Consider the following 10,898-nt stretch of genomic DNA (forward strand, 5'->3'; position numbering starts at 1 on the left):
TAGGAAATCAAACGTGACATTTTGCTTCCATTATTCTAAGACTTTTTACATACACTAACACTTTTGATCCCCATATAAGAGACTTTCACAAGAACTCTTGAGATCTAAAGAGATAATAAGCTTGTTTAAGGCCTCAGAACTAGTCAGGGCTGAAGCCAGAGCTAGAACTCATTAAATTTCACCACAATGTTGCTGTCCATTGTTGAGATCCACATTTGCAGTTAGTCAAGGCTCTGACAGTTATTAGAGGTTAATCCTCAGCAGCTTAACATTCTCTAAACCTCAGGTTCCTCCTCTTCAATAATTTGAAAAATACTCCCAGTGTTTTATAAACTTGTTAAATTTTGTATGTAAAACAAATGGGACGTTGCTAAAGAGTTAGCTATTACTCTCCTATATATAAAATGCTGGGCATCCCTGAACATTATACCTGTATTGCTTTTAGGCGAACATTCAAAAGGTTGACATTTAGTTTCTACTGAGACTGGGTATTCTCATTTCCTATGATACAACAATTCCACTCCTAGGTATTCACACCACTGAAATGAACATTTGTGTCCATCAAAATGGATATATGTTCACTGAATGCTCAGAGCACTATTCCTAAGGGTCCCAAATGGGAACTACCAAGTGCCCATAGGCAGTAAAATCGCCAAATACTTTTAAGATCACAAAATGGAATACTATGTAGCAGTGATAATGAACAATGCACAGCTACACCCAGCAATAATGATCAATCCGATGAGTAATGTTGAGCGAAAGCAGACAGACACTAAAGAAGGCACACTGAAGGATTCATTACCATAAAATGCATAGTTGGGAAAAACTAACCTGTTTGTTGGAATCAGAATAGAGTACCTTGGAGGAGGGGAAAGTGTCTGGAGCAGGAAAGAGGGTGCCTTCTGGAGTGCTGGTAATGATGTTTCTGGATCCCTCTGTTTCGTTACTCAAGTATGTTTGGGTTGTGAAATTCATTGAATTATACACTTGGAATCTGTGCACTTTTCTACATGCATGTCATAATGCATTAAAAGCTTTTTTTAAAGTGTCATTTTCCATGGAGAGGCTGGAATTTTTGGAATTCGGCCTAAAGCTCTGGTTTCACCACAAATCCATACCCAACAAGTTTCACTGCGAGTGAGAGAGGCTTGAGGCAAAGAAAGGCGTCCGCGGGCGGGTATGACGTCACATCTGGAGTTCAGGACATCCCTGTATGCCCTGCCCCGGACAACGACTTGGTGCTTTTACCTCAGACGAGTCGCAGGCTCGGGGTCCACAGACCTGAAGCCCCAGGCCGGTTCCTGAGGCGGCTCAGCCATCTACCTCTCCCGGCTCCAGACGACACCTGACCCCGTCGGGACTCCACGCGGCTGATATCGGACTCCAGGAGCAGGCTGCGCTTTCCAGCTCAAGGCTGGGATGGTGACAGTTACACTGGAGCCGGAGGGCCGCTGCCCCTGGGACAAGCCGGTGCGCATCGCCGTGTGCGGCCTGGCCCCGGGGCAGCGGGTCACGCTGCGCGCGTCCCTGCGCGACGAGAAGGGCGCGCTCTTCCGGGCCCACGCGCGCTACTGCGCCGACGCCCACGGCGGGCTGGACCTGGAGCGCGCGCCCGCGCTGGGCGGCAGCTTCGCGGGGCTCGAGCCCATGGGGCTCTTTTGGGCTCTGGAGCCTGAGAAGCCTTTTTGGCGGTTTCTGAAGCGGGACGTGCAGACACCCTTCGCAGTGGAGCTGGAGGTGCTCGACGGCCACGAGCCCGACACCGAGCGGCTCCTGGGCCGGGCGGTGCACGAGCGCGACTTCCTGCCGCCCGGGGTGCGGCGCGAGCCGGTGCGCGCGGGCCGGGTGCGCGCCACGCTCTTCCTGCCGCCAGGTGAGCCTGGGGTTCTGTGGGCGCGCGAGCGTCTTCGCTGGGCCGCTGAGGTTTCAGATACCACTTCCCAGGGAGTTTGGCTTGGGAGTAGGGCCATAGAAGGGGATGTTGACTAAATCCTCTGACCTCACAGTCACAATGGAGGCTTTTGGTATGTTAGCGTCTCTGCTGTGCGTTTTGCTTGCATTATCTCATTTAGTCTCATATAATGGGCATTGTTATTATGCAGATAAGAAAAGACTGGATCGGGTCTTTAAGATATACTTTGCTATTAATAATCACCCTGTAGATTTCTACACGCATCAGTTGATCGGTTTTACACTAAATGATAATGGTCAAGGAAGTTCCATATCTTCCAAGTGTCCTGAGTACATTGGGCCCCCTGCCCACTCTTATTTTCCTATCGCAGATCACACTTCACTGCCTTCCTCATCTAAAGCCTCGCCTATTTCTTTTTCTTTCCTCTAAGTAGACAGTTGAACCAAAAATAACACCAAGGGTTGGCTCAACACAATATAAAGCTTTGTTTTAAGTTTTTAATTCTATGTCCAACCTCTAACAGAAGGAACACTGCAAATCAACACTGTCTAAAACGTTAAATTCCTCCTTCCATGATGTACTCGTTAGCCTTTGTTACTCTCCCTTACAACTAAAGATTCTTAGAACCTTTGAGATAATTTAACATAAATTCATGTGGAGGGTAAACTCATCAAGTACCTTGTAGCCCCCCCCCCATACATAAGGAACTTGTATCTCTTTTCAATAAAGACTCAGGGAGCTGTTTTCTTTCCTTTGATTCACAGGAACCCACTAAATAATTTGGAAACATTTCTAAAATGAAAGCAAATTGTTTAAATTATATAGTACTTTCCTTTCATAATATTACTTTCTCTAGGACCTGGACCTTTCCCAGGGATCATTGACATCTTTGGTATTGGAGGAGGCCTTTTGGAGTATCGGGCCAGCCTTCTGGCTGGTCATGGCTTTGCCACGTTGGCTCTAGCTTATTATGACTTTGAAGATCTCCCCAAGAAATTTGACACCATACACCTCGATTACTTTGAAGAAGCCCTGTGCTACATGCTTCAACACACCCAGGTTTGCCTAATGTCCTTCATCATTCTCTCTAGAAATACCTCCAGAGAGGGCGTCACTTTGCACTCACCTGTGTCAGGTGCACTGATGCTACTCTACTCTTCTTTCTCAGAGATTTCTTTTGGAGAATTCCTTAGCTTTAGGTACCTACTCTACTTTTTCTGTCAGGTGGAATAACAATGCAGAATTCATTGTAAAATTCATGTGAGATTTTACTGACAGGAATTATGTTGTAATACTAAAACTCCTTTTGCAAGCAAGTGGAGTTTCTAACTTTTTTAGTTTTGCATTCTTGTTTTTTAATCTGTATTTTTCTGATAGCAGAGAATGTTCTCAGATTTTGATGAGAACCTACTCACCCATTTCAGAAGCTAAGAACTATTCCTTTGGACTCTGAAGTCTTACTTTGTTTCTATAAAGTTAATCACTTGTGAATATTTGTTTAGATGAGATCTGATGAATTATTCACCTCTTGGAACAGAATTTGGTTCCACAGTTAGATACCCAGGAACAATGACTCTTTAACTCCACCTGAATGAGGCTCTGAACTTGACAGACTCCATGAGATATTCATTCTTAGCAGATAGACTCTCTGGAACATTTGTAACCAATTCCCAAATTTGCCAGGGAGTTTAAGGTTAGTCTGCTATGTGTCCAGCAATATATTCTTTATGTGGGAAGAAATCCTTTGTCAGCTGAGGTTGAGTCTCTTGTGGCTAATTCACGAATTAAAGCTAACAGCATCTCTAGTTGCTCTTAGAAAAATGTTTTTCTTTTGGGTAGGTTTTTGACTCTCCTTTCTTCTTTTCTTCCAGGTAAAGGGCCCAGGCATTGGGCTTCTGGGCATTTCTTTAGGGGCTGATATTTGCCTCTCCATGGCCTCATTTTTGAAGAACATCTCAGCCACAGTCTCCATCAATGGATCTGCGTTGAGTGGAGACAAAGCCATATACTATAAAGAGAATAGCATCCCGCCATTGGGCCATGACCTGAGGAGAATGAAGGTAGCTTTCTCAGGCCTCCTGGACATTGTAGATATAAGGAATGATATTGTAGGGGGATGTAAGAACCCCTGCATGATTCCAATAGAAAAGGCCCAGGGGCCCATCCTCTTCATTGTTGGTCAGGATGACCATAACTGGAGGAGTGAGTTATATGCCCAGATAGCCTCAGAACGTTTACAGGCCCATGGAAAGGAAAAGCCCCGGATCATCTCTTACCCTGGGACTGGCCATTACATTGAGCCTCCTTACTTCCCTAAGTGCCCGGCTTCCCTGCACAAATTATTGGACAAACCTGTGATCTGGGGTGGGGAGCCTAGGGCTCATTCTAAGGCCCAGGTAGATGCTTGGAAGCAAATTCTAACCTTCTTCTGCAAACACCTGGGAGTATCTGCCAAATTGTAATGCACTGATCTGTTACTGACATGAGGGATTCAAGGTCAGATTTTTGTGTTTAATAATCTTATATGAATCAATTGTCCCCTGGATAACATTAAATTCATGTCACTGGTATTACTGGTGTATTTCAGGTAAATTTTTGAGTGTTACTTTGTCATTAATTTTCCTAATGTAACACATACCTATTTTAGAAGATTCAGTTAGAGGTATACAATACAAAATAGTAAAAAGCATGCCCACTATTAACATTTGTGTTTTCACCTAGATTTTTTTACTTAACAATTTGAAGCACAGATGAAATTTAAAGCTGAACAAATACTGGGTTACTTTTTCCATTGCTGGGAGGCAGCGGCCATCCAATGTTTGCTACTGTTTCAACTACTGGTAGCAGGGTAGAATTTTCATTGACCAAAAATATACTGAGAGGTATTGACAGAGGGAAAGCCAGACTGAAATTTTTCTCATGGAGCTCAGAGAAGAATCCTCTGGGAGGAGGAATTAGGGTAAGAAGGGGATCATCTGGCTCTAAAACAGTTAAGTCCAAACTCTGTCCCAAGCGAGAGTGATTATGAACTATTTTCCTTCTTACTCAAAGAACAGACTTTGGAAAATCATACTGTCACGTTCTTAGGGGTATCATTCATCACTTTCCTTGACATCAAGTCTACAAAGTATTGTATAATTGTATTTGAAGTGATAACAGCTGAGAATTTTTGAAAACTAACAAAGACATCAAGCCACATATCTCAGAAGCACAATGTCTTATCTCGGGCTTCTTTAACAAAGTACCATGGACTGGGTGGCTTAAACAACAGATATTTATTTCTCACAGTTCTGGAGACTGGGAAGTCCAAGATCAAGGTTCCAGCAGGTCCAGTTCCTGGTGAGGGCCTCTTCCTGGCTTACAGACACCTGCCATCTTCTTGTGTCCTCAACTGGCAGAGAGAGGAAGCTCTGGTTTCTCTTCCTCTTTTCATCAGGACACCAATCCCATCATGGGGGGGTCTCACTCATGACCTCTTTTAAACCTAACTACCTCCCAAAGGCCCTACCTTCAGTTACCATCACATTAGGGTCTCAGATTTCAACATATGAATGTTGAAGGGACACATCCGTTCATAACAACCGTACACCTCAAGCAACTTAAATACAAAGAAAACCATATTTAACACATCACAGAAAAATTCTTTGTGGCAGTTTTATAACTTAATTACAAATTCTTTGACATTTCTGGCTAGAAACATACACTATGCCAAGACTAAATAAGAAAGAAAAAGACAACTTGAACAGACTAAACACTGGCAGTGAAATTGAGTTTGTAATTTAAAAAACCAACCTCCCAGCAAACAAAAGTCCAGGACCAGATGGCTTCACAGGGGAATTCTACCAAACATGTAAAGATCAGTTGATACCTATCCTTCTCAAACTATTCAAAAAAAATTGAAGAGGATGCGATAATCCCAAAATCATTCTACAAGCCCACCACTACCCTGAATCCAAAACTAGGCAATGATGGTATGAAAAAAGAAATTACAGACCAATATCTTAGATGACTATAGATGCAAAAATTGTCAACAAAATGTTAGCAAACTGAATCCAAAAATTTATAAAAATGATCATACACCACAGTAAATGGGATTTATTTCAGGCCTAACAGGATGGTTCAATATTCACAAATCATCAATGTGATACACCACATTGACAACAAGAAGGATAAAAATCACATGATCATCACAATAGATGTAGAAAAAGCATTTGACAAAATCCAGTATCCATTCATGATAATGTTTTGCCTATATTTTCTTCTAGGAGGTTTATTGTATCTTGTCTTATGTTTAAATCTTTGATCCATTTTGAGTTTATTTTTGTGTATGGTATAAGGGGGTGTTCTAGCTTCATTGATTTATATGTTGCTGTCCAGTTTTCCCAACACCATTTGCTGAAGAGACTGTCTTTATTCCATTGTGTATTCTTTCCTCCTTTGTTGAAGATTAGTTGACCAAAAGTTTGTGGGTTCATTTCTGGGCTCTCTGTTCTGTTGCATTGGTCCATAAGTCTGTTTTTGTACCAATACCATGCTGTTTTGATGACTGTAGCTCTATAGTATTGTCTGAAGTCTGGGAGACAGTCTTGCTACTTCTATTTAACATTATATTAGAAGTCCTAGCCACAGCATCAGACAAGAAAGAGAAATAAAAGCATCCAAATTGGAAGAGAAGTAAAACTATCACTATTTGCAGATGACATGATACTATATATGGAAAACTCTGAAAACTAAAAAACAAAACAAAACAAAACAAAACAAAAAAACCCCCAAAACTACTAGAATTAATAAATGAATTCAGTAAAGTTGCAGGATACAAGATTAATATGCAGAAATCTGTTGCTTTGCCAACAACAACAACAACAAAAACCATTAAAAATTGCATCAAAAAGAATAAATTGCCTAGGAATAAACTTAACCAAGAATGTGAAGGACCTATACTCTGAAAAGTATAAAACATTGATGAAGAAAATTGAAGATGATACAAAGAAATGGAAAGATATTTTGTATTCTTGGATTGGAAGAATTAATAGTTAAAATGACCATACAAGCAACCTACAGTCCTTATTAAAATATCTATTTTATGGATTTAATGCAATCCTTATCAAAATATCCCATGACATTTTTCACAGCAGTAGTAGAATAATCCTAAAATTTATATGGAAACACAAAAGACCCTGAACTGCCAAAACAATCTTGAGAGAAAAGAACAAAGTTGGAGGTATCATGCCCCCTGTCTTCAGACTACTACCAAGCTACAGTTATCAAAATAGCATAGTACTGGTGCAAAAACAATCATATAGATCAATGGAACTGAATAGAGAGCCCAGAAATAAACCCACACACCTATGGTCAATTAACCTACAACAAAGGAAGCAAGATTATACAATAGCAAAAAGACAGTATCTTCAATAAACTGTTAGTGCTGAGAAAAGTGGACAGCTACATGTAAAACAATGAAATTAGAACAATTTCCTCACGCCACATACAAAAGTGAACTCAAAATAGATTAAAGACCTAAATGTAAGACCTGAAACCAAAAAACTTCTAGAAGAAACATAGACAGAATACTCTTTGACATAAATCATAGCAATAATTTTGGGATCTTCTCATAAGGCAAAAGAAATAAGAGCAAAAACAAGCAAATGTTACCTAATTAAACTTAAAACGTTTTGCACTGCAAAGGAAACTAAGCAAAATGAAAAGACAACCTACTGAATGGAAGAAAATATTTGCAAATATATGACCAACAAGGGAGTTATGTCCAAAATACATAAACAACCCATACAACTGAATATCAAAAAGAACAAAACAACCCAATTAAAAAATTGTCAGAAGACCTGAATAGACATTTTTCCAAAGACAATGTACAGATGGCTAACAGGCACATGAAGAGAGGCTCAACATCACTAGTCATTAGAGAAATGCAAATCAAAACTGCAATGAGAAATCACCACACACCTACCTATCAGAATGGCTATCATCAAAAAGCCTATAAATAAGAAAAGTTTGTGAGGATGTGAAGGAAGAGGAACCCCTGTACACCACTAGTGGGAATGTAAATTGGTACAGCCACTATAGAAAACAGTATGGAGTTTCCTCAAAAAATTAAAAATAGCTTTACCAGATGATCCCAGCAATTCCACTCTGGGGTATGTATCCAGAAAAAATGAAAACACTGTTTTCCAGAGCCCATGTTCCTCGTCAGTCCAATCCAAAGTCAGAAAATTTGGACTTGCATTTGAAATTGTGACCATTCACAACAGCCTGCCTGAGGTTGGGAGCTTTTACACTACTCTCATTGAAAGATGAAAATTAGAAACTATGGCATCAATATTAATGACTGCATTACTAAGACTCTGTGGAGGATGCTGAGAGTTATAATAGTTGATTTTTCTGGTTTGATTTTCTTTTTTCTTAGAGTAACATCAAAGCCAGAAAAGATGGTTTTACTTTTACTAACCTAATGTAAATGTTTATCTAGACTGTTTTTAAATGTGTTTCTTTGTGAATGCTTCATTTGGCTCCATGAAGCCTGTGTCAGCTGTATAAGTTTGTACTTGGGCACTTAATGTTTTTCTAAGAAACATGTTTTGGATCCTGTACTCTAATAAATCATTATTTTTTAAAATTATTTTTAAATTAAAAAAATGAGAACATTAATTTGAAAAGGTATATGCAGTCCAGTGTTAAAAGCAGCATTATTTATAATAGTCAAGACACAGAAGCAACCCAAGTGTCCATGAACAGATGAATGGATAAAGAAGAGGTGGTATGTGTATACAATGGAATTCTACTCAGCCATTAAAAATAATGTTATTCTGCCATTTGCAGCGATACAGATCTACCCAGAGAATGTTGTGCTTAGTGAAATAAGAAGTCAGAGAAAGACAAATACTGTATGTTATCACTTATCTGTGGAATCTAAAAAATAAAATAAATATATATGGCAAAACAGAAACAGACTCACATATGTAGAGAACAAATTAGTGGTTACCACTGGGGAGAGAAAAGGAGGCAAGGGCAAGATAGAGACATGGGATTAAGAGCTACAAATTACTCTATATAAAATAGACAAGCAACAAGGATAAATGGTATAGCACAGGGAATTACAGCCATTATCTTGTAATAACTTTAAATGAAGTATAACCTATAAAAACACTAAATCACTATGCTATACACCTAAAACTAATATAATGTAAATCAACTACATTTCAATACAAACAAACAAACAATAAATAATACACATAGAATAAATAGCATATATAGGAGGGGGTAAATGGAGGTGAAGTGTTCCAACATCACTGCATTTCCCAGAAAGTGGTAAAAATACTGATTTATATTAGATGTTAATAAACCAACAGAGAATATTACAGTGAGCTAATAGAGGAGACACATGGGATTTTTTTTTAATCCGAAGGAAGAGAAAAAACTTGTAGAGAACAAGCAGGATACAAAGTAAGTAATAAAGTTGTAGATTTAAACTCAAGTATTTCAGTAATTACACTAATGTAAATGGGCTATATATTCCAATAAAGGACAGCAAAGAAGGCTGGTTATCCTATGATGTTTAATTCTGTACTCTAAAAATTAAAGTATTAGACCATGCATAGTATTGATTTCCTATCAGACAATTAAAAATGGACACCTTAACCTCAAGTGACAGTGGGTACATATGCAGGGTATAAAGTAAAAGTATAAGATAAGAGAATTATGTTTAAACCTTGTTCTAAAATTTTATCATTGATAAATAATGAAATCCAGTCTTACTGAAAATTAAAGCCAGTTTAACCAATCTGTTTAAGCTCTTTATCCCCTATGTATATTCAAAATTGATTTATACTAGGTATTCATAATATAGCCTTCATTTTGCCAAGTGGAAATAAATCTGCTGAGTACCTTATTGAAAGGAACTCCAAAGATATGAGAAACCTTTTATTCTCTATTCTGTTTTCTGGTGTTGTCTTCAGTCATCTAACTTCATTCAAATGTTTATTGAAAGTGTACTCTGAAAAAAAAAAGGAAGTGTACTCTGTGGCAGGCAGAGCTCCAAGCTCATGGTAAAGATGAACAAAGCTAACAAAGTCTTTGCTGTCAAGGAGTATTTATTCTAGTTTGGAAGTCAAAAAATAAAATGAGAGGGCTATGAAGAATAAAAAGCAGAAAAAGATTAGAGCATGATGAGGGAGGTGACATTTTAAATAAATGGGTCAGGGAAGGCATGTATAGGAATAGGTGGTCTTTGAACAGAGATCTGATTGAGGATGAGGGAGAGAGTTGAATTTCAGGTTGAGGGAGTGATAGAGGCAGAGACCACAGTGGAAGCATGTGCTTGGTCTTAAGCCAAGCAGGAGAAGGAAGGAGGTGTAGAAAATGAGCTCAGAGAGGTAGCCAGGGGATACCTGTGATTACGGGAAGCCAATGGGGAGTTGAAAATGACATGATCTAAGTTAAGCTTTCAAAATATCATTCTGCTTACTCTATGGAGAATCAATTGCAGGTAGGCAGTGTTAGCTTTCAGGCAGTGAGGCCATTTGGAAGGCTACTTTAGTCATCCAGGCGAGAGAGAATCACTTTAGAGTAGGGTGCTAGCAGTGCAGGTGATGTATAGTGGTCAGATCAGAATACCTTGCAAAGTAGAGCAGTTGGGTTCCTGATGGATACAATGTGGGATGGAAAAAAAAATCCAAGAATGACTCCAAGCTTTTTTTCCCCCCTAAGCAGGTAAGCAGATGGATGAATAGTGTTGCCATTTACAGAAACAGAGAACCCTGAGGAAAGAACAAATTTGGGGTGAAAAAAGTCAAGATTTCCATTTCTGTCATGTTAAGTTTGCCTGTTGGACATTCAAGTGAAGATGCCAAGTAGAGAGCTAGACCTTCAAGTCTGAATCTCAGAGAAGACATGAAAGCTGGAAATGTAAATGTGAGAATCAACAATCAGGAAATTGGAAGGTGACTGTTAAAAAAAAAAACTGGGAAGTAAG

The 10,898-nt window shown here is 39.3% G+C and overlaps 2 protein-coding genes across 2 annotated transcripts in view; one reads left to right on the forward strand and one right to left on the reverse strand.

The window, feature by feature from the left end:
• HEATR4 (HEAT repeat containing 4) overlaps positions 1 to 1,490 on the reverse strand; it is a 72,222-nt gene extending 70,732 nt beyond the window's left edge. The window contains exon 1 of the mRNA XM_031679211.2: positions 1,249 to 1,490. The gene's annotated coding sequence lies outside the window, so the exon portion shown is untranslated. The remainder of the gene's footprint in view (positions 1 to 1,248) is intronic.
• ACOT4 (acyl-CoA thioesterase 4) lies at positions 1,338 to 4,614 on the forward strand. The gene is made up of 3 exons (XM_031679214.2): positions 1,338 to 1,873; positions 2,769 to 2,971; positions 3,784 to 4,614. The coding sequence occupies exons 1-3, from the start codon at positions 1,420 to 1,422 to the stop codon at positions 4,372 to 4,374; spliced, it is 1,248 nt and encodes a 415-aa protein (XP_031535074.1). The 5' UTR covers positions 1,338 to 1,419; the 3' UTR covers positions 4,375 to 4,614.
• Positions 4,615 to 10,898: the final 6,284 nt, after the last annotated feature.

The sequence above is a fragment of the Vicugna pacos genome, chromosome 6 (genome assembly GCF_048564905.1).
Source record: "Vicugna pacos chromosome 6, VicPac4, whole genome shotgun sequence".
Lineage (NCBI taxonomy): Eukaryota > Metazoa > Chordata > Mammalia > Artiodactyla > Camelidae > Vicugna > Vicugna pacos.

Bases quoted from the DNA above. Each gene is read 5' to 3' on its own strand.
- ACOT4 (XM_031679214.2), top strand. From the start codon at position 1,420: ATGGTGACAGTTACACTGGAGCCGGAGGGCCGCTGCCCCTGGGACAAG. The intron at 1,874-2,768 runs GTGAGCCTGGGG...TACTTTCTCTAG, and splicing joins CACGCTCTTCCTGCCGCCAG to GACCTGGACCTTTCCCAGGG. The intron at 2,972-3,783 runs GTTTGCCTAATG...CTTTTCTTCCAG, and splicing joins ACATGCTTCAACACACCCAG to GTAAAGGGCCCAGGCATTGG.